General features: G+C 38.7%; 1 protein-coding gene across 1 annotated transcript in view; it reads left to right on the forward strand.

The window, feature by feature from the left end:
- Positions 1–12,668: 12,668 nt before the first annotated feature.
- The window catches only part of UNC5C (unc-5 netrin receptor C), a 338,296-nt gene continuing 326,392 nt past the window's right edge, over positions 12,669–24,572 (forward strand). Inside the window, exon 1 of the mRNA XM_074343589.1 lies at positions 12,669–13,137. Coding sequence (XP_074199690.1) covers positions 13,014–13,137 — 124 coding nt within the window. The 5' untranslated portion in view covers positions 12,669–13,013. The remainder of the gene's footprint in view (positions 13,138–24,572) is intronic.

Here is a 24,572-nt window from a genome sequence, read left to right on the forward strand (position 1 = left end):
TGAAAATTAGGACGTAAAATGCAAAGAAATGCAATCAGACAAGTTTCTACCAGCAAAAGAGTTCATTTTTCACTCTGCAACTCTAATCAGTGTCTACATGACATTTATGTCTTTAAGCTTTAAATCAGTGCTGCACAGTGGGGGCGAGGTGGGAGGCTATCAGAATCACCCAGGAAGCCTTTTCAAACTACATCAGCCCTCCTTCTCCCGCAGTCCCTCCTCCCCCTGAGATTCTGCCTAAGATGTGTCTCTGAACTTGAGCAACACCATCTGTTCACTTACAAATAGGCATTTTTATCTCCAAAAGGGCAGGTTTCTGCACATGAGCCTCTAACATGTTTGGGGGGGAAGAGGGCTGATACATACATCAATGACATAATCTTTCAGTTGAATGCTGACATGTTAAAAAATGGATCTGTCTATATTTTCTGAGTGATATATTCAGTTGGTGAGCCCCTTGTAGTAATGAAATGAAAATTGCTACTTTAAATACTCATATAGGTCAGTAAGCTTCATTCTAGGAGTGTTCCCTTAATTCAGGCTCCATTCTGTGAGATTTTCATAAATGAGGGCATTTTTAGAATTAAAGAGGGCGACAGACTCAGCTCAAACAACTACTATTAGAAAAGCATGGTGGGTAACATCAACTTTATATCATAAGCAGTGCTAAAAGTCATTTTTTATTATATGCACGTTTCCCATAGCTTAAATTCCTGTGACAACTGTATCACATTCCCTGGAGTGCATTTTTTTTTCCGTTTAAAAAACATTGTGAGGATCGGTAGATATTGTTCTATTCTCCACGGAACTGACCTTTGAGGCCTCCTTTGCTGCAAGCGTTATCTTGACTTTGTGAACATAAGGTACCAACATAAACACATACGCTGCTCACATTTTTATGTTGTAATCACATAATTGAGTCATTTTATTCTAGCATGGCTTTGCCAAATGTTTGGAATATGGAATATGTTGAGTTTTTTAAACCAAATATTCCTAAATTATAATTTTCATTTTTGAAAGTAAAAATATTCATGTGAATGGAGGTAGCACATTAAAGTTTTTATGGAATTAGAATATTCAAAATGTTACAAATATATTTGATGTTGCAAGTTTTTGTATCAGTGAAATGACTAAAAGATTTGTGAAACCTCTTTGACAGATTGATACTTATTTACTGAAATATGATAATAATATTTTAAAACAGTTAACATTTATTAAAGTTTATTCAATCCCACGCATGGTTAGTAGTCTTTATGTGAATTAATGTGTTCAATTCTTACAACAGCACTATAGAGGAGATACTGTTAGTATCCCAGTTTACAGACAAGAGTACTGATGAAAAACAATGGATTTTTTCCAAGGTCACAAAGTTAGTAAGGGGCAGAGCAGGGTTTAGAGCCCAGGCACTTTCACTGCAGAGCCTGTGTTCTGAAACACCTGGTGACTATCAAGGTGCCTTGGTGCTCTGTGGCTCATCCTCAGATGTCTTGCTAGCCCTGCAGAACGCAATGATTCCCGCTCATGGCCCTGGCCTCCCAGAGTGAGTACTGTGGAAGTTACCATGGTTTTCAAATCAGTGCTACCCTGTGTGTCTTTTCTCATTAAGGGTATTCTAGATGCCTCTCTGACACGAAATTGTCTTCAAAATACAAAGTAGTTTCTGTTTTGTAACATTTATCTACTGAGGTGCATCATGTTGATGTAAGGTGGTCTTGCTGTTTCCTCCTCTTAATCCTCAGGGTTTCCACACTCCCCTTCCTCATCTGTAGACCTCATGGAGAGTGGTAGGAAAATGACCTGATGTGCTGGCTCTTCCTTTCTCTTTCTATTTCTGCCATAATACCTGGAGGTAGACATGGTGAAATTTGGACTTCTGGGTTTTTTACTTCCCCATATTATAGCCTCTGAATCAGCAAGTTCAGTAGTCTTGGTTTATTTAGAAGCAGTGTCTTCTCTATGCTGTAGAAGCTGAAGTAAAAACCTGTTGTTTGGCTACAGACATAGAAATTTTATGTTGGCGTTCAGAAACTAAATATGAATTATTTCCCATATGCATTTCTGCACTAACTGCAAGTATACTCATTTCCTACACCTTTCCCCTCTTCCCAGGTCGATGAGTGCCTGGTCAAGGACAGGTAGGAAAAGGCAAAAGAGAAGAGCCTATCAACACATTAAAAAACTATTACCCATTTACCATATGCCAACCAACAAGGTAGCTGTTCTTAAAAGAGTCCAAGGTGTCTGAGACCGAAACTCAAATCATACAGGCCATATAAACTAGTATAAGGGAACTATACGTTTACAGAGATAGTGGTAGAAGGTGGTGCAATTGCATGTGGACATCAGAGAAGGGCTGTACAGCACTTCCAGCTGTAGCAGGCAGGGGAAGCTTCATACCTGGGTTAGCATTTGAACTAGACTTTGAAGAATGGTTAATCTATTTGTGAGGAAGGAAATTTGAGGCAGAGTAAAGGTCGTGAAAAATTGCAGAGACTTGAAGGTGTCAATGTGCCAGATATTAGCCTGTGACCAGACAGAAGTCTTGATTGTTGGGAGAATGAAAGTTGGCCATGGCAAGGGAATAGAGGCAGAGGTATGGTTCCAACATCAGTCTCCAGATGCTGACACCTATCCTCAAATAACTTATCTTCAATTTTCTTGACAAATTTTAGCCTTATCATACATTCAAATAGATTTTCTTCAAGCTATTTGGCCCTGTCTCCCACAATCACAAAATGGACCAATAGACTCCTCCTAATCTCTAACCAGCACAATTTATAGCCTTTGGTTGGAGTGGTCAATAAAATGAAAAGTAAAATATTGCCTGTAAGTGATTTCCTTGTATATTTAAAAAGCAACGTGTCCACAGGAAAAAAAAAAAATTCTATGAAGAATGAGGTTCCCTTTGATCTCACTAGTGTCAAAAATGTAAGGTGAAATTTAACTTGGAGAATAATAATCATCAAAAGATCTTTACAGTCCTAAAAAGAAATAAAATAGCAAACAACAACAAAAAATAACATTGATTAAGTGAAAATGCACATAAATTATTATATCATTTACTCATTTTTAGACTTATTTTTAATTATGTAATCACTCTTAGGGTCTTCTAACAGTTAGATATTGGGTAGGTGATGTTGCTTATTCAAGTATTACTAAGGTAGGGGAAAATTCTTGAGAATCTCAAAGTGTAGAGAAGCAACACATGTAAATAAGCAAGCAAATAATCTTAAAGCCTTTATTCTTAAGAGTGCCTCATTTGTAATACTCTCATAGATCTTAATGCTTAATACTCTCATAACTCTTAATGCTAGGTTGCCCACTGACACCTACTCTACAATACCAGGCTGTTCTTGGCCAGTGGGGCCATCTGGTGGACCATGTAGGTAATCATGTGAGCCATTTATCTCATTCTTTTTAACTTCTCTTTCACACAGTTCTGTTTAAAATACCTCTAGAAAATTCTCACTTGAATTATTTAACTCCTTCTTTCTTTCCTTGAATTTTTCATTTGTGTTCCTCAATTTTACTTTCTTTTTTCCTTGTAATTTAATCTGTTAACCAAAAAATAAACAAAAAACAACCATATACTAGTGCAACATCTACAGAAAATAAAATTCTTTATTTAGAAAGAAAATAAAATTCTATTTCCAATTGAAATTAAACATGAAGTAGAAATAATGGCTTCATTGTTGAGAGTTGCTGGAAATATCATGAACTTAGGAATCTCAATAATATTTCATTGTTCTTCTTTATTTATACCATAAGAACAAAGATCAGATGTTCTGCTGCATATCTGATTTAATTATAAATTATATTTTTGACTTTTTGATAGAATTACATATTCTGTAATATCATTGTTTTCCATATAATTATGTGTGATTAACATGATCTTGTGGGATGAATTCTAGACCATAATTTATGTTTCTGTAAAATAAAGCACAACACATTTCTAACAATGAACTCATAAATAAATTCAGGAAAAAATTGAAAGTAAAATATGTTTCATATATAATAAATGGTTTAGGTTATATATTATAAAATTTTCTTATTATTCATTTATTCTTTAAATGTCTGTTGATTATCTTTTCTGTACCAGGCACAGTATTAGGGACTATTAAAAAAAAATCTCATTATATAACCAACATGCTAGTGAATCATTACAATATTGCTTGAACTAACCATTTCTAGCCCTGATGAACACAAGTAGTCCTAAGAAATTAATGTGTCCCTCTCACCCTTTAAATCTTATTTCTAATTCTTTAAGGCTTTTAATTAAGTTGAGGATAGTTTACTGTTGCAAGTAGCCTTTCAGGATTACATAGTTCGTTCTTAACTAGGTCATGAATATTTAATGATATAAATTTTTCATCTTGTGTTCTGGAATTAGTAACCCACCATCCCAACTAAATACCCTCTTCACTTGTTTTCTGTCTGCTACTTGTGTTCCAGCTCTCACTGCTTTTCATCTTAATAATGAGAAAATACTCCATGACTTTTCTTCCCACTTTAATTCATTCCGCACATTGATACAAGCAAGGATGGTCAGAATAGCATTTCATTGCCCAAAGCCCTTTGGTAGCTTTCTAGAATATGAATAACACAGGATAGACCACTTAGCAAACTACAAAAAGCCTTTCAAAAATTAGTCCTACGTTCCTGTCCAAATTTACCTTAGTGTATTTGCCTGCATCTAGATAAACTTAATTTCAAATCTCAATGTGACACTAATTTAGCTGGGCTGGTTGTTTAATTCCACTAAGTCTTGACTTCCATACTCATGCTTAAAATAAGGATATTAGTAATACCTACTTCAAATAGAGTACTGTGTGTATCAAATGAATATATATATATATATATGATGTCAGACTAATGAGTGTTCAAAAATATTAACTGGAAGAATTTTTAAAATTATAATTAGTAATTGTATTACACATAATGCTTTCTGGACTTCAAGCAAAGCCACTTAGTATTTGACATCTATGCTCTTTTTTCCTCCTTTGCCTCACTTGTTTCTTCTGCCTGAAATGCAACAAACATAAATTCTATTTATCTTTCAAGGCCCAGGCCTAATGTGCTCTCATTTAAGACTCTATTATTAAATTAATTTCATTTTGAAGTAAGTGCTCGTCCCTCTCACCTCCCAAAGCCATGTTTCCGTACCTCTGCCACTGCACTTCACTTCTCAGAGTCACCCTCTTTAGTTCTCTACTCTGTCTTATTTTCTACTAGCTTATTAGCACCATGGGGGAGATTACCATCTAATTTACCTTTAACTTGATCTGAGGACATAATTTCTCACACTATGCATATCAAGCATTTCTTGCTGTGATAATGCTGCATAAAGTATCACCCCAGAACTTGGTAGCTGAACTCAACAAGCTTTTTAAAAATCCCTTGCTCCTGGGTTACTGAGTATGCTTCAGCTTCGTTAAACTGGGATAGACTCAGGCTCTGGGCTCCAGACAGCAGATACCAGGCTCCAGGATGCACACCTCTTTGTGGGTCTCTCATCCACTTTGAGTGGTGGCTACCTAAGGGAATGTTCTTCTCATGCCTACTGGCAGGAGTACATCGAAATGAGTAGAAGTATGCAATGGAAGAAACTGGCACTCTGTAGCATCTGCCCACATTCATTGGTAAAAGCCAGTCTCATTACTAAGCCACCATCAATACAGCAGAGAACTCCATCCCACTGTGGTGGGTCGGACTTCAAGGGCAAAAGTTACATCTGTTAGCAGAGGAGTAAAAAATCTGGAATAATGCAATCTAGCATACTATGTTTACTCCAGAACTCCTTTTTTAAGGACAGGGACTTTGGGAAAGGAGGCCTAAGACGATGAGGAATCAATGGACAGTCTTTTAGGACAGTAAAATGACCGGATTTACATATTATAAGGTGATTCTGGGGTGTGTGAAGAGCATGGATTGGAATGTGAGGGCAGACTGGCTATGAAGGAAGTAACTGCGAGAGACCAGGGGAACATGCCAATATATTGCGTGGCTGAGGGGATAGGTCTCCAGGACCTTTCAGTAGCAACACTGGATGGATTTAGTCATGGAATAGGTGATGTGGGTAAAAGTGAAGAAGATACTGAGAAAGCTCCAAGTTTAAACTAAGGTGGTATAATTCATGTATGGAGAGCCACATCACTAATACTATTCTTTAGATGATTATGCAAATTAAGTCCTGTAGACAGCACAGAACATTCTTAACATAATAATGCCCTAAGTACAGACACATTAGAAAGTACTTTCAACCACATTTCGTCTTCAGGGCTCTTTATGAGTTCATATTGTTCCTGTTTTTCATAACAAAGAAATTAAAGTGCAAAAAAGTTGCAGGAATATCTGAGCAAATAATTTATATAAATGGAGACTTAAATCTGTATTTCCTGATCACAATCTTCCCACCGTTCCATAAAGTATCTTATCTCTTCAATTCTTAACATGAAAATAAAACAAAAGAAAACAAAAACTGTGATCTAGTTTGGCAGATAAATTTAAAATAAAATGAGGTATTTGAAGAACTCTAGTCAGCAAGAAACTATACTATCTATCTCTGATAATATTCTAAATTACATATACTATTATTTTTCCTTCTAATTTTTATTGGGCCTTTTATTGTTTTCTCCTTCTTATAGCAGTTACAGCAGCCTGCCACACAAATGCAGAAATCACTTTGAACTTTCTTCTTTCTCTTTATTTCTTCTTTTTATTCTCTTTCTTCTTTTCCTTTCCCATTTCTTCCTTCTTTTGTTCCTTGCATTCTTACTTCCTCCTTTCCCTCTTTCTTTTCTGCCTTCTTAGTCTTTTGTGTCAACCTACCTTTTTTGCTCCATTTCTTCTTTTTTGTAAATATCTCTACACCTCAACGATAAAGTCCTTGAGGAGAAGATGCTTTCTCAGAGCTATGCAGTTCCCAAATTTTCAATGAATACTCTCTAGTGAACTGAAGAATATATTCTGTTCCATCCTTTTATTTCCCAGCGTGATAGAAAACACTCCTCCCTTTTACACAACTAAAGACAGAAGAATAACTGCCCATCTACTTCCAATTCTCTAAATATTCTGTACCTTCTATCTTCATGTCTTTCTTTTTGTGCCTTCTTCCTCTTATCCCTCCTGTCCAGTAGAACTGTGTCCAACATAGATGATCCGTCCAGCATTCTCAGCACCCTTTTCCTGTCCACTACATGTGACTGGTCTAGGAGGGCCGTTTGACAGGCCACTTAGAAAATGTAAACTCCCTGGGCTGAGAAATTCCAGAAATGTTATTCGGAAGGCACCTATGCTGGCTGCATCCCCTGGGGCCTTCTTCTTCCTGCCTGGGAAGTGGACCATGACGCCTGGAGGTGGGAAAGCCATCAAGAAATTAGAATGAAATGTCACATTATGGAATATGGAACCAAGCCACGAAAAGAGGTAACTGAGCTGCTTTTAGTCCATAGTGGCCCTGGACTGCCCACTCCCAGATTTCTTATTGTTAGAGATAAATGCACCTTTTGTGTTAGGCTTAGTATTACTGATACACAGGTGCTTAAGTCTTAACTGCTAGGTAATATTCTCTAGTTGAGATGTTCTCGTATCTTTGTGTGTCCACCACATTTTGGTATTCATGTGAAATTCTTCTGTTTATTCATCTATATTGTTCATTAGACTATAAGCCCTTGGGGCACAAGGACCCTTATTCATGACTATTCTTCTCCAGGGATCCTAGAATGAAGCCTCAGTATAACAAGAGCTGAGTAAAAGTTTTCAGAATTGGATTGAACTGAGTTGAGTTGAACTTAATTGAATTGCTGTGAATTGAACAGAACTGAATTGAATAGTACTCAATTTTCCCAGTCAGTTAATGGAAAAAGTAATCGACTAGCACCTGTTCTTCAGTCCTCCTTAATTAATGCTCTTCATTTGCTCCAGTGATGTGCTGTGGCACAAAACTCAAGCCTGGAGAAGAACTCATTCTCCCTCTCTGCAGCACAGAACAGGGATAGTTATTTTGTCTGCCCTACATCCATTTTCTTAGCATCTATTAATCTTCCTTCTCAGTATATTGATTTTCCTCTTGGGGAATCCCTTCTCCCCATGTGATCCAGGCCTTGCCATTCTGTATATCTCAATTATTTGGCCATGGTGATTGGCTCAGGTTTGGATATGTGTCCTGAGATAGGCCAGGGACATAATTCTGGGATTTTGTTGGCTAGATGGGAATGAGAATGACTTTTGTACTGATACTAATAATGTTAAAGGCAATATAAAACTGGAACTTCCAGGCATCCCAGTGTGGATGTCATGGGTTTGTGAATGAAGCCAAAACCAAGAGATTGGAGGGAGCTGAGGAGAGACTAAGTCCCATGAGTGGTGGTAGTTAAGTTTTTGGATCTAGAACATGATCCGTGAAATCAGACTGGGCAGTTACTTAACCCCTCTGTTTCCTCACATAGGAAAAGAAGATAGTAATAATACTTTAATTTAATCCTCAAAATGAGGATTAAATGAGATAGCACATGTAAAGAGCTTACAACATTGCCTGACACACAGTGTGTGATCAATAACTGTTAGCTGTTACTAATGTGGATATTTTAATTTTTGTCATTAGAGTTATGTACAGTAAAAAATTATCTGTTTTGCTTAAGCTGGTTTGAGTTGGGTTTCTATCACTTGCAACAGAAGGGTCTTGTCTAATACAATTAATATAAAGCAATGAAGCCCCGGAGTGTACAGGTTTATGGCAGGCCAAATTCCCTTCTGTGGGCTGAGGCAGAGAAAGGGCATTGAATCAACCGAATGTAGACCATCTGGCTCTCCTTACTTGATGTCTATCAGTAATTTTACCTGAGGTCTATAGGCCCTCAACTTCTAGTGAATTTCCTCATCACCATCCTATTTATAGTCAAGAAAATTCTCCTTCTTCTATGTTGCCAATTAATAATGTCTCTGATATGATTTATTTTTAAAAACATATTAAGGTACAAAAAGTAGGGAATCAAACATATGAGAGATAAAATGAAAATATTTCTATAATTGAAATATAATCAGAAATTCATTGTTTTTTATCTCTTAAACTTTAAGCTGAATTTTTTTTTCATACTAGTTTAGAGTAAATAATATTATAACTAAGCAGCATACATGCTAAATAGCATACTTTTCTTGGTGTAGATTTCTGGAGGGATATGCAGGGGATTTGCATGCTTAATTCCCATTAGCACCTGTCACTGGGATTTATTATCCCAGAGTTAATTCTCCACTCACTGCAGCCAAGGAAAAGGAAACCCTTGTACACGGATTTAAATGAAGCTTTTATTTTTCAAAATGAGATAATTTTATATCTACTCCTTAAACATCTGCAGTATTCCAATCCTGAAAAAGTCATATTCAAATTCATTTTTAGTGAAAATTTGCCCAAATCTGATTTTATTCAACAACTAGAAAACCCTATTCGTAAGTTGAAAATTTGTCTCAGTGGAAAAAAGAAGTTTTAATCAAGGACTCAACTCAGTTTTAAGATCCATTGGTTCTCATTCATCCATTCAACATTGAAGAAATGTTTATTGGCCACCTATTATGTGCCAGAAACTTTTCTAGGTTCTGGGTATAGACCAGTGAAAGTACTAAGAAAAAAATCCCTGCCCTTGCAAAGCATACATTCTATTGGAGCACATACCATATACATATACAGCTGTGTATTCTTAAACATAGACATGTATGTGTTCTTATAAGTGCTATATGGAAAATCAAAGCAAGTAAATGCAATTGAAAGTGATGTGGTGGGTGCTATTTTAGGAAAATGGTCAAAGAAGATCTCTCTAAGCAGTCACATTTGAGCCCAGGTCTAAGTGAAGTAAGTTAGCAGTTCTATGCTCAGAAGTCTATGCAACACTGCATTATCTCTTCCATGAAGAAAAAACTAGGCAGGATGTTGATACACAAGGCAAGTTCCACCTGCAATAATAGATTGTAGGAAAGTCACTTGCTTAGAAAATCTGATCAGTTTGCTACTTTTCCTGTACTTGTTCTTGTGCACTCTTCCCTCCCTTTTCCACTCCGTTTCTCTACATACCATTTCTCAAACCATTCTCCTGCTCTCTTTGGGCTGAATTTCAATATTAAACTACTTTTCCCCTTCTTGTCTCTTACTTTTTCTTTCAAAGAATTAATTTTATGCAGTGTCTATCATTGGGCACTTCAGTCATCCAAACTGAATTATGTGACAATTTAATTATATTTAACTAACTAGACTTTGAGGATTCTTCTGTATTGAGCCTTTTTGGCAATCAATCAACCAATACTAACTGATGGAGTGCCAACTATATATTGGGCTCTGTGCTAGGAGCTGGGGATGAAATGATAAACAAGGCAAAGCCTCTGCCTTAAAAAGAGTTAAAGTCTAGTTAGAGAAGATAGGCAGTAAAATTGCAAATGAATAAACAAGTAACTTGTAAGTGTTGTTAATATAGTAAGTATACGTGAAGTTTCTTTCTTAGTATTTAAGCTGCTGTCTTTCTTGGAAAAATTGTGAAGACAAATATAAAATATAATCATAAGCCTTCTGGTGATGTCACCCTCAAAATAAATGACAGGTTATGAGTTGTCTAGCTGTACTGTCCAATGTGGTAGCCCCTAACCATGTGACAATTAAAATTTAAAAATTACATAAATATTCCCAATTTAAACTAGTCACATGTAAGCGCTCAATAGCCCCATGTGTCTAATGACTACCATTTTGGAGAACATGGATACAAACATGTTTCTCATTGTGGAATGTTCTGTTGGACAGCACTGGTCTAGCTGTCATGCATCTGGGGAAATCTTTTATAAATGGTAAGAATAGCAGCTAACAATTTCATGTTTCAGTTACTTTACATATGTCTAACTCATTTATTTTTGACAAAATCCCAAAGATAGTAACTGCAACTAGGGCCATCTTACAGATTAAGAAACTGAGCCATCGAGCTTTATTTTTTTGTTGAGTCAGCTAGTATTAAGAAATGCTAAGAATTAAACCCAGTCTGACACAGGAACTTCTTAAATTCTGACCAAAATATGGGGAAGCTGAAGAGGATGAAGAAGTGATTTTAGTATGGCAGCCTGTGCCTCCACAGAAATAAGAAATGGCTAGATTTGTCAATGTCTTTGCCAAGAATGACCTTTTCAGTTCTACCAGACTCATCCAAGACAAGTCTTATTGGCTAGAGGTTTAGATGGAGCTTGGCAGGCATAATCATGGAACTTTGAAACCATCTAATAAAATATTTCACAGATGAAGAAACTGAGACATGCAGTTTACCTGATCTGTCAAGGAAAACAGAATGACTTAGGACCACAGCCAAGATCAGACCACAAGCTTCCTGCCTGTGTGTGTGTTTATACCTTTCCCCCTTGGCACCAAGAGCTTAAAATTTCCCTGATATATTATTTATTATTATTTGAGAAATGTACTAATCTTGGGAAGTGCTTTCCTTCTAGCCAGGTCAGTGTGCCAGTGTGTACTGAACTTTTAATCCATCCACTTTCCTTTTGTCCAGCCTCTCCTAATTTTATCCACCCATTCTTACATTCTCCCTTCATCATTACAACAGGATCCACAACCCAGCTATACAGACAATTCTTTCCTGAAGAAAAATAAAAATAAAAATAAAAATTCATAGCAGTTTCAGTCCTTACACCGTTAGGAATCTGGAAAACATGTCATAGGTTCCACCATCACTTTACGTGAATATCTCTAAGTTTTGTTGTGCATTGTTTCTGGGAGTTTCCTGGTGTCATCTTACCACCCTTTACATGCTCAGCCTTGCCAGCCACCAAAGATGCACGCAAATAAAGGTGTGTTGAAGAGTTTTCCTTCAGCTTTTAGTCTCTGTTCCACTAGAGAGGTCACAGGCGCCCAAGAGCATAAAACAGTCTGAGTGGTGCTGACAACCCCAAGACTGCAGCGGGTTGGGACACTGCAAAAGATTTATGCCCTTTTTCTTGCCACGCAGGACTTCGGCTCAAGACCGAACCCGGCTTAATCAATCGCAAGACCCGAAGTCGTAGAGCGAGTCTAGTCCAGGGGAGTCTGGCTCAGGCTCAGGCTCTGGCAGCGCCGTGGCGAAGCTGGCAGGCAGCAGGCTGAGCTCCGCCGGACATAGCCAAGTGGCTCGGGGCGCTCCCGCTGCGCTCTCTGAGTCCAGGTCTGGAGCACCGCGGGAGGCAGGCGCGTTCGCACTCTCTGAATCCACCTCTTCTCGGGTCTCTCTCGCCTCAGCTTCCGCGGATAAACCAGCAGCCGCTCTCCACCTCCGGCTCTGGGCACGCTGCTCCCGCCAATCCTTGCTTACATAACGCCGGCGAGCGCGCTCCCGCCGCCTCACCCCCCAGCGGAGTTGGGCTGGGCTCTCCGCGCCTCCTCGACGAGCGCCTCCGCGCGCCCGTGTGCCCCGCACTAGGAGGTGACCCTCCTTGGCCACCCAGCAGCGGCAGCAGCCGGGACGCCTCTCCGCCCGCTTGAGAACACAGATTGGAGACGAAGGCTCTTCACTGTGCACAACTCCCTCCCCTCGCTCCCTCCTCCTCCCGCTGTCTCTTCCTCTCCCTCCGCCCCCCACCCCGCCTCCTTTACCCCCCCCCAACCCCCCCACTCCCGGTGCCTGTGTGTGTTCCGCACAGGCGAGGGGACCAGAAGAGCAGTCCAGGCTCGGCGCACGGCGGAGCTGCGGCTGCTCCTGCTGCTGGGAGAGCGGCGAGGTGTCCGCCTTGCGCCTCCCCGGACTTCCCAAGTGGGGGCAGAGCAGCCGCTCACGGAGCCGCCAGTTTGAAGGCATAGGGAAAGAGGAACCTCCAAACTCCTCCTCAGCGTCTCCTCTCCACCCTCGTTTGGCCTCTGCCCTTGGAGAAAGTGGAGTGTCGCGCTCGGTCATCATTATTTCTTCAGACAGTTTCGCGGTGCACGATTCAACTGCTGCCGGGTGGGGCTTTCCGCTGTTGGCGCGCCTCTGTGTGTAGTTCCCCCCGACACACCTCTGTCGACGATGAGGAAAGGTCTGCGGGCGACAGCGGCCCGTTGCGGACTCGGACTTGGGTACGTGCTGCAAATGCTCGTGCTACCTGCCCTGGCCCTGCTCAGCGCCAGCGGCACCGGCTCGGCGGCTCAAGGTAAGGGGGTCCGCCAAGGTCCGCGGCCACCTCCCTTCGCTTCTTCCTTCCTTCTTGCTTCCTCTCCTCTTCCCCGGTTCTCCTGGCTTCCTTAGCCCGCCTCGTTTCTCTTAACTGGAAACCACTTTAAATTCTACTTTCCCAACTAGTCGCGAAGCTTTGGTTATTATTAGTTTAAATCTATCTTCCGAGATGGGCACGGATGGGCCAGAGACGCACGGGGTGTGGACACAAGCCTGCCTCTGGGCATGGGGGCGCCTTGAGTGTCTTTTGCACTTTCTGCTCCACACGCACACGTTGTTGCATGTTGTGCACACTGAGGTTTGGAGAGACTCTGGGTGCGGGTGGCTGTGTGGCACGCCGTAGATGCACCCTGATGCGCAGAGGCTCCCCACGCTGTGCCGCCTCTAGGATTGAGGGATCTACGGTGAGTCTCTGAGCACGTCAGATGCCGAAGGTCGCCGAGCTAAGGAAATGTGTCCATTACAGCCGGGGACCCACAATCGCAGGTGCCCCTCGGCAGCTGCCCGGGGCGCTGTGGAGATGCACCGCGCACCTGGACCCGCGGACCCAGCCCGCGGCAGGCCCCGGTTGTGCACGCCTCCTCACTCTTAGCCTCTCCGCATCTCCCTCCCAGCAGGGGACGGAGAAACTTAAAACCCCGGAGCTCTGAGGAAACGGACTGGTCGTTCAAACCAAATCCGAAACTCCCCGGGGTAATCAGCCACTTTATAACTCTGACATTTTAATTTAATGCGTCTGAGCCTTAAAAATAAGTGCTCTGGGCAAAACCGGGAACGGCCGAAGCTTGGCCGGGAGTTGAGGGGAGGAGGGGAGGAGGGGAAGCGTGGGGGCCTGATTGCCTATTACCCCTCGAGTTTGAGGTGGTAGAAGCAGATCCCAGCCTTCTGAGCTCGGGAAGCTGGGTGGAAGGGAGATGGAGAGGAGGGAGCCCTCCTCCCAGGTCTTTCTCGGGTCATCTGCGTCCCCAACCTTACGGCCAAGCTGAGTGCCCACCTGAGTCTTGCCCATTTCGGTTGGCTCAGGGGAGACAGCTCAGCTTTCCCCTGGAATGGGGGTGTTGGGGGGTTTGGTGGGGTGGAGGAAGCTTCTGCAGCGTTCGGAGGAGGTAATCCAGGCATCCCATCATCTCGGTTACACTCTTTACAAATTTGGAAGACAGAATAGATGGGGCGATAGCCTCAACTCCCCGGGAGATTCTAAGACACTCGAGGTTACCGACTGCATTCCGTCTGATGAGTGAAGGCGCTGGGGGCGATGGCGTTGTAGGTGGAGGGGAGCGCTGAGCGTAGGCTAGTGTGGTCCGGGTGGGGAGGTAAGTGATTAGCGAGGCTTTGTGAATTAGCCATAGCTACTTTGGGAGTAAATTTTCCTGCTGCCTCGCTAAGTAGCCACGCTCATAAATCCTTCCTCCCTTCTTGCCAGATGCCTCCCATCCCCGAGGTTCTGCCCTGTTTTTCTTATTCATATTTCCAGAGCTCATCTGCCTGTCCATTTTACAAAGGAGTCTTCATTGAGAATTATAAACTTCTTGTACGTTTCTTGAAATTGGAAGAAATTCTCAGGGCGGCAGCTGAGGGTGCTTAAAGGGGATGTTTGGAAGTTTAAGTGAGCAACCTGATGAATAGTTGTGGAATCAACCGCGTGACTCCCTGTGGAATTCGCCTGCCTGCTGTTATTGGGCGCACAAAGGACTAAACTATACGGTAGGGGTGGGTATGGGAGGGAGAACAGGCGGTGAGAGAACTGTTTGGGAAAAGGACAAGTTAAAGTCCCCAAAGATGCCAAACTGGAGATACAGGATCCCTGCTGAGAGCTTACTACAGCCAAATTAAAAAGACTGGGTAGGAAAAAAGATCAATAAAGATAATCAAACAGGATATTGTAAGTGGATTAATATTGAAAGAAAAAGGGAGAAGAGATTAAAAGAAAAGACGCTCATGATAGACTGAGTGTTTGCCACTTACACTTTTTTTTTCATTTTATAGATCAGGCAAGCCAAAGACTGAGGATTGAACCTATTCTTCTGATCTTAAGTGGAAAAATAAAATGTATTCTTCTGGGTGTGTGCACCTCAGTGCTGTTCTGCTCCACTTAGTTTATTTAGTTCTTTAAGTTCCTGGTGAACAAACTATTTATGTTTGAATTTTGTGGTCTTTGAGAGACACTGTTCCACCACTTCTATCTTTGTTTTCCTCCATGTTCAGGATACCAGCTATTCCTGTCTTGTCTGTTAGGTATCATAAACGTGGGAAGCACCAAACTCTGCTTTCAGCTACCATCACCATCACTCTAATTCATTCTAATCCAGCCTGTTTGCTATTGAACCACTCATTCTTAGACTCACACTCGTATATAATGAATGGTCCAATAGTCAGACCTCCCTTTCCTTCTCATTTCTTCTCTTTTTCCCTCTCTCTTTGGACTAGATCACTAGAGAAATAAAAGACACTGTTGCTCCCTCAAGGTATGATTTCCTTGTGCTGAGGACTTAAAATGGGAATAAAGTATGTTTTTTAATGGATGGAAGAGTGTATGCAATTAAGATGAGAAAGTTAATTTAAGCACTTTACAATGAGGATAAGGTTTTTATTCTGTTGTTAGAGAAATACTAGGGGAAAAAAAAGGAAGTTTCAGGAAATATGTGCCTCTTCAGAGATAGCCAAGAAAATAACAGATGCTTAAGATAAAAAGGCAGAATGAGTGTTATTTGTGAGTGTACTTCGTTTTGTGACTGTGGTTTGAAGAAAGACAGCAGTCATTTTGAACAGATCTTTGGGAGATTCTCTAGGCTTTAGGCAACTTTTTCCTTTCTGGCTATGCCCTAATTGTTTCTTCCAGGATTGCTGGAAACTCCTAGCTCTAGGGAATTTGTTGTGTTTCTGACTTTCAAGAATGAAAGATTTTACTAGGAAAAGGCAGTGTGTGTGTGTGCGCGCGCATGTGCGTGTGCATTTGTGTGTGTGTGTGTGTGTGTGTTTGACCTGTTTGCCTCAGAATTAGTGGCCTCCTGTTTTATAAATGCACTTTATTTGTGGATTGCCCCGCATTGATATCCTGCTTATCTAGCACCAACTAGTGTTACGAGTGTTAACACCACCAAACTCAGAACGGAAAATTTCTGAAGACACTAATTATATTGGAATAATTCTTTTAGGTATCAAAAATGTGGAAAGCACTAAACTTGATACAAAATAACTTGTAATATTTTTAAAACAATATAATTCTGAGAGAAGACTAAAAATTACTTTCATGCATTTATGCATATTGGTGTGGTACAAACAGTTGGTATGAAAGATAACTGAATTTCTTTATAAGTATACCGTATATTTTTTTCTATTTTAGGAGCAGAGTAAATTCATAAATTCACTTTTGGAATTTGCAATAAGGAAAAGTAGGCTAGTTTACCTTTGTTTCGAGCAATAGTTTCATGTATTCTAGCTTAGCGAATACTTAAAATGCTTCCAAGTACTTATAAAGAATGAGGAACCATTAAATTGTTAATATTTATGGACTCTCTGGCCTTTTGTGTTCTGGATACTGGGGATTCTAAGTTCAGCAAGACAGGGTCCTAGAGCGTCTCCCATTGTAATCTGGGAACTGGTTATCCTGATAAGAATTCATACTAAGCCTTTTTAAGCAACCCCCCTAAGGAGATGAAGGAGGCATGAGCTCTCCTAGGTGAACTTTCTTAGCTTATTTAGAATTATTGTTGAGACTTAAAAATAGCTGTTCTCTAATGTATGCTAGGTTCTCCAATTAATGCAAACAGCCAGAGTGCCTTAACTGCATTTAGCACTTTTCTGATTTAGGTCATGGCTTTGCTGGAGCAGCAGAGGGAGTCACTCTCAGAAGCATTAAAATTACAGGCTGCATCCACTTCAGGAAGATAATGGGGAAGCATGTGGGGTTGGGGATAGAGCCAGTGCTCTTGCCTTGCTCTTTTAGCTTCCTTCCTTTTTAGTTTGACTTTTGTTTGTTTGTTTGTTTGTGTCAGTTAAAAAGAAACCTGTTCACATCCCCACAAATTAGAAACCTGTTAGCTCATTTAGATAGTGTATGGTATTATAAGCAAAGTTCTGAACAATTATTGGGCACTTATTATGTCCCCCACTGTGTGCTTATGGATATAGAGTAGACAGCTTCATCTCTCAAGGAAGACAGATTTAGAAGCATAGAATTATAATTTACTTTCTGAAATATGTAACAGTGGACATAGGTATAGTACCTTCTGGATTTAAGCATTCAAATGTAGTAAACATAGGACAGGCTTGGTTCCATGTGTGAGTGGTGGCAGGGGGTCCCATGATGTCTGCACAGAGAACCTTAAGGGTGGCAGTTTGGTTAGAAGTGGGATCTTCTTAAAGCTAAGTTTGCATTGCAAATGTCTTAGATCTTACTTATATTTAATCTATAATTGGTCTGGCTTTGGGGAGGTACAAGTTAGAGGCTGTTAGTAGTGTGTACCCATTTTGCCTGTTAGTCTAATGGTTACCACTGCCTCTTAATGCTGCCTCTACCACCTCCTAGCTGTGTGGCCATGGGTGCAATATTTAGCATCTCTGTGCCTCAGTTTCCTCAGATGTAAAATGAGGTTAAGATGTACTCTAAGAAGTCATATTAGGACTGAATGAATGAATACATCTAAAGTATTTAGAGCAATATTATTTGGCTTCCAACACTAAACCACTGGCAAAGAAATCTAAAAGTTGAAGAAATTAAAGGTCAGTAATTGTAAACTCAGCATGGGGATTGCTGCAGACACTGCTTCCCCAAAAGCAACAAATGGAGCTGTCTGAGGAAATGCTCCAAAGTGTACCACTGCAGACTCCTAGACAGGGCGTGGTTCTTTGAACAGCCTGTGGGAAGCTCTCTCTCTTCATAGCCACATTTCTTCCTTTCTGCACTCTCTGGGAAAATTAACCTAGTAGCAGTCCAAAAATGCCATGTTAAGTTACAGCCTGTTAAGTCCTGGCTACAAGTGCTACTCTTGACTTTCTATCTTTATGATGCATATTGAAAGATAACTCCATAAGCACTTTTATGAAAAAAAAAAAAACTTGTCAAATTCCAGGTTTTCAGATAATAGTTTTGAGAAAACCAAGCCTTTATGCAAATATCAATAGTTTTTCTTTTAAAAAAATGGACACAAGTGTATGTCTCAAGAACATAATTGAATACATGATAAAACAACACAAGAAAAATATAGAAACATAGGTTAACTTGAAGGCAAAGCAAATTCACCAGGACCTTCATACATTTGAATTATATTTGCAGTAGAAAGTTTTTGTATCATAATTTAGAACAACATGGATAATCTAGATAATCTATATTTTTAACATTTCATATTTAATTACTTCTGCTTGTTTAATGGTTATTGCTATTTTTCATGTTTGGTGCAAATGTGGGGTTTTTTTGGCAAATTTTTAAGAAAAGTAGAGATTTGTCGGGATTTTTATGTTATTTAGAATTGATAGTCATTCTCTTATAGTATTTTCATTCTGATTTTAATTTTTGATTGTCTGGTCTGCACTTAACAGAGCCCCAAATTTTTCACTCTTTTTTTAACCTAACTTCTTAAATCTATGTATGGGATCTTCTTTGATTTCATATTTTATTTGGCTTTGCTATTGCTTATGTATTTGTGGAAGAGGGCTCCATGGATCTGAAACCCAAGGGATTGTCCCAGTATCACTTAGTTCAAGGACTTTAAACTAGAACAGAAACTCACAGAAACTCAGTGCTACTTTTTATGTGACTTTTTAAGGTACAGTAAGTTTGCCTTGAGCAATATTAAAATACTCCTGTCTCCTTTTATTCTAATTCTTAAAAAGAAATCCAATAATTGAATAGGTTATAGTTTCTCCTATTTTAAATATTTGTCTTTAAATTTATGGATATTTTAATAAAAAAATTTATAGTAGTAATTTTATGAGCTAAGAAGATCAGAAATAGTAAACTTTATTATCTTCTCTACCTGATTAGAACTCTCAGAAGAATTTCTGCCTTTACATGAAAACTAAAAACACATATTATGTTGCAAATATTTGAACTCTTTGTAAACAAAATGTTATAAATTATTGTTATAATTTTACAATTATAGTTTGGAGTTAAAGTTGTAATGTGATTTCTCATTTTGAGTATTCCTGCCCTCTAAAAGTTGCTCCCTTAGGATTATATAAAGAGGTTTTAATAGACAGAAGAATGTGTCCAGGTTTTATAGGTACTTAAAACATATCTAGCTTTCTACATGGAGTTCATAGTAGTAACATTACTGTGACACTAATTAAATTGAAGTTATAATTTGGAAAGTGAGCTGTATCTTTGAAAGTGCCAGATATGCAGATATTTGTCCTTATGTCAGTGTACCTTTTATTAGCAATGAGCAGTGATTCAGAAGTGCTTTGTGTGGCAAAAGTGTAAGCCTAACATCTGAAAACGCCAGTGTTTGGGGGATACCCTCTTCTAGTTAAATAACTAACCATGTGTCATTGCCAGCGGGCAGTGGAATGTGAGGGGGAGACAGGTGAGACTTCATTATATTGATGTGCCTGTTACAGTTCTTACTTTAAATGTGAGGGCACCAAATAATTGTATTAACAGATGATATTGATTAATCACATTTAACTCCAGAGTTACCAGTCTTATTGTAAAATGTTGTGAGAATAGGGGTTTTACCTTCATTAATCATTGTCATTTGGGTCTTGTGGCTAGATTCATTTCTCAGCAATTATGAGAGCCATAAAAATGCCTCATGTAGATGAACGTGTATTATCTGCTCTTCTTAACTAAGGATGTTCAACAACAGAAACTCCCTCAGCACATTTAACAAGTTTATTGATGAATGCTAACATTTCTCAGTTTTAGTCGATGTCTTAATTGATTATTTAATCATGGACTGACTGAACACAACCATAATTTATTCCCGTCTTATTTTTCCTGTTCAGAATAAAAGCCTTATATATGAACATTAATTTCCAATAAAAATACATTAGTGCTTGCATATTAAAATGCATCTGTAGCCCAGTTACAAGGGTAAATATGTCTGTGAGTGGAAATGCAGGTGTTTTTCAAAATTCAAGAAAATTAGAGTGCATAACAATATAAAAGAGCAGTGTAGAAGTAAAGTATACCATTTGTATAGAAAAGTAATTATTTTAAAGTAATTCATAGTATACATTCTCTTAGACAATAGAAGTTTAAAGCAACATGATAGGGCATGTGGTGTAATAATATCCACTTACAGGCATAGTGAAATACATTCATGTATAAGATGAAAGGGAAGGGGAGCAGTTGGGGACCATTCTGTTCTCTGTGAATTTGCAAGTTTATTTCTTGTATTCAAACTGAATATATTAGATCATTCTAATATCTTCAAGAACCAAAAAAAAAAAAAAAAAAAAAAAAAAAAAAAAAAACCAAAACTGTCAAGAACTAGATCAAAGAGTACTCTTTAACAAATGATATTCTCTAACTTTTACTGGAACTGAAAATGACAGTCAGTGAAAAAGCATTGTTGTTTTATTATAGGTGATTGTCAGAGACCTGTGTTGTCTCTAATCCAAACCAAACAAATAACCAGATTACTACCACAACAAAAACTTTGTGATTGGGAAGACATGGTAAATAATGGTAATTTCACTTTGAGCAGTATGTCTGTGTGAAATATGTTGACATTTGAATCTAGCTTTTGATAAGAGAAAAGGATATATTTTATCTTCCATTGAATAAAGAGCTTGCCAAATATATACATTGTAGCACACAGTGGAAGTAGGCAAGTTTGGCAAGCAGCAATCTTGAAGTCATTCTAAATAAAACAGTAATTAGGTTACCTGTCATTTTCTTTAGTAACTTGCCTTCTTCCTTCTGGATCTCCATGAGATGATGAAAGAGTAGAAACCTTAAAATGTGTTAGGGATCAAATTCAAGGACTGAAAGAGCCTAAGACATTTCCCTCCCAGCCGACTACAGCCATCACTAACAGAGCAGGCAGCTTGGTGGAAAACAGAAGCCCATTTCAGTAACTGCTCTCAGAAGCTGAGGAAAAACAGACATGTTCAAATGATTTATTGTTTGTGCTATCCATAATAGAGACCTAAGATCAGTATTTCATCATAATATTATTCAACAGGCACTCCGACTTGAAACCTTTATATAAATAGAGTCTTGATATGTACCTATTTCAGTTAACATAAGAAAAGATTTGGAAAGTATTTAAAAGGTGTATTTTTGAAAGAAGTTACAGTTGGAGTTTACTTGGAACTGTTTGAACAGGATGTATTTGTTTGGGAAATCTAGATTTAAACCAGTGGTGCACTGATACATAGATTTCTTCAATGGTCTTCATAAAATGCATTGCCATTTCCTCAGATACTCAAACATTGTCATTAATAACAATATCAACATTGTGTGTTAAATCTCACCTGGACATCAGAAATTGAATAGTATTCTTAGCATTATTTGGAGTTCTTAGGGACAACTGTACCAGGAAAGAATTTGCTTAAGTGGAGTTTATGTTTAATATAATCACAGTAATTAAAAAAAATGTTGCCAGTATCTTTCTCTTATATTGTGATCAAAATATATATATATATATTTGTTTATATTTAAATGTGCATTTATTTGTTTATTTAAAGGGACCACAGTGCAGAAAGTTTGAGTTTACTTACTATAACCCGATGAAAAAAATATAGGATGGCTAGAAAAAATTTTAACAATATGTATGTTTTCCCAGTAGGGATGAGGTAATCAGTTTATTGGATTTATTAGAGATGATGATCGCATGAAAATACACGTTTCTTTTTATTGAATTAGGTAACTATGGAATTATTTCCTAGGAAGGTATTTCCAGGCAGACTCTTAATGGAATGAAGAGTTACAAGGAGTAGACAAATATATAGCTCAATAATTCCGTATGAGCATATATATATATATGTATATATATATATATATATATATATATATACACATACATTTGCACAAATTGTATGTGTGTGTAACGTTTTTGTTCTAGGAGAGTTCACTGTCGAACAGCCTTGGCAACATCCTTGAAAAGTAAACAGAACCTATCAAACAAATGAAAACAAACTTTTTTTTACTAAAAAATTCATGAGATAGTCATTTAATAAGGAATCAGATTTAATCACTGGTTTCTAATTGAAAAATTATATTCTTTTCTGCAAAAGCGCCTTGTTGTCTATCAGTAGCTAAGTTGTTCACAGTAGTGCACAGTAGAGGTGCCTCTGCCTCATTCATGCAGTGGCTTAAGTGATAGAGACAATTTTCCCCTGTCCTCCAATGACAAAGACTAGGGGATCTCCACGTTCACAGAACTTCCATATTTTCCCACACAGTAGACTATAATTTTTGACCAAAAGAGAAGGTCAGCTTTCCTGCGTGCACAAGTAAACGTCTTCATTCACACATGGGATCCCCTCTTCAGGAGAGACAGCGTTTCCCTGGTGAGCACCCTGCCTGCAGTGACCTTTTCTGATTGGACTGATTGAAAGTGAGGTCAGGTGTGTTGTTTTCCCCTGAATTCAGTGGTAATTTGTTTCAAATTCTTAGTAAAATGGAGTTGTTTCCAGGCTGCAGAATATTTGATTTTCCTAGACTTCCTCAGATGCCATACAGGTGACTTTATTTCCAGATTTCTCCATTACATCCATTGATACTTTTATTTAAATGAACAAAGATAAAGTTAATTGGGGGGGGGGAGGCTGTTACTAAATGAAAATATAAAAAATTTGATTCCACATAGAGGGATAATATACTTTCTTGCTTATTTTAAATATTGTATTAAATGCAGATTAATATATATTTATATGATATATCAGTAGATTAATTATTGCTGTATGTTTCCACATCACTTGGCATTTCTGAACTAAGATTTTAAAAGATGCAAATAAAACATGCAAGTTAAAAAAACAGGAAATTGTTTCCTATGTTCTCTATCTTACGTGTCATATTTTCATGGATGATATGGGTTTTCATAAGAAAATATGTAGTACTCTGTTAAGAGCAACAAAGTAATAGTAATGCCCCACAAAGTTTTGTGATTACAAGTCTAAATGTTAATGAGAGAGGTTGCCTGTTTAATGCTGAATTGCAAGGTTAAAAAGAGGGTCTTAAAGATAACAGTGGATTCCACAGTCCTTGAGTTTGCTTTGCATTCAGTGACAGTCACTAAATTAGGGAAAGGAATGTTCAAACAACACACTTGAGGAAAAGTGATTTTTATAGAAAGGGGCCATTTCTGCTAATAGCCAGTAACTGCACGTAACCCTGCTGACATTAAAAGTCCATTAGCTAAGCCCAGTTTAAATAGCAGCTGATGCAGTGTCAGCTAAATGTACATTGGAATTTTTTCATATAATGCAGTAATAGCAGCTCTGTAATTTTTTTCTAAAACTACATACATTAAGTAAAACAAATGTCATCTGATAGTTGTGGCAGGACTACTAATAAGGAGGCAGAGATTTGTGATGAAACAAAAGTAACAGCCTATATAACAAGAAGATAATAGATGGTAGTGATGGTTTTAAAAGGGAGCCTTTGAGAAAAATCATATGGAGAAGCTTAAGCTGACAACCAGAAAGAGCTGTTTCCATAGAAGCACATATTAACGTGCACTACTTTGAGATATTCAAAGTGAAGTGATTTTCTGCTATTAGCCTCAGTGTTTAGTATTTCATTGTATTTTGAAACAACAGGAAGACCCCTCCTTAGACACTGTTACATGTGTAAATGGCAGTGGGGTGGTGGTGGGGAGTAAAAGGTGACTGAAGAAAGAAAGCGAGTGAAAAAGTGAAAACAGATATAACTTCATATGTGCTTATATTTTAAGGTGATTACTATGGTAATATTTTTTAAAACAATATGAATTATTAGTGCTGCCTACAGTGAAATCAGAGGTTGAAATGTCTGTATTATTCCTCCCTCCTGTTTTTCCATCTTTTGATTATTTCCCAATCTCCATTGTAATCATCTGAAAGACAGGAAGTTTTACTGCAAATTTATAGTAGAATCCAAAAATCTTTAATAAGTCATCTTAAAGAATTCTCTAAGAGTGTTCTGTGACTGTGAGGCCATTATGGAGACAGTGAGTGTTGCTCAGTAATCTAATGTGTGAGTTGAGAACAGGCAGTAATTAATCAGTGGCTGTCATGCTCACACTACTCTAACGTATTACGAGAACCTCCATGCCGACCACCCCTCCCCACCATCAGACCATTAGTAAAACCCTGTACAGGCAACAGTGGGGAGCCCTGCTTAAGCTTATGACCCTAATCACTTGGGTATAAGCTTGGTGCATATTTTCACAATTTCACTCGAATTTCACTCAAATTCTCATCACACTTTCTAGAACTCAGAATTATTCATCATTCTAACCTGAGAATTCATTTATAAGTCTA

This window comes from Camelus bactrianus, chromosome 2, assembly GCF_048773025.1.
Source record: "Camelus bactrianus isolate YW-2024 breed Bactrian camel chromosome 2, ASM4877302v1, whole genome shotgun sequence".
Classification (NCBI taxonomy): domain Eukaryota; kingdom Metazoa; phylum Chordata; class Mammalia; order Artiodactyla; family Camelidae; genus Camelus; species Camelus bactrianus.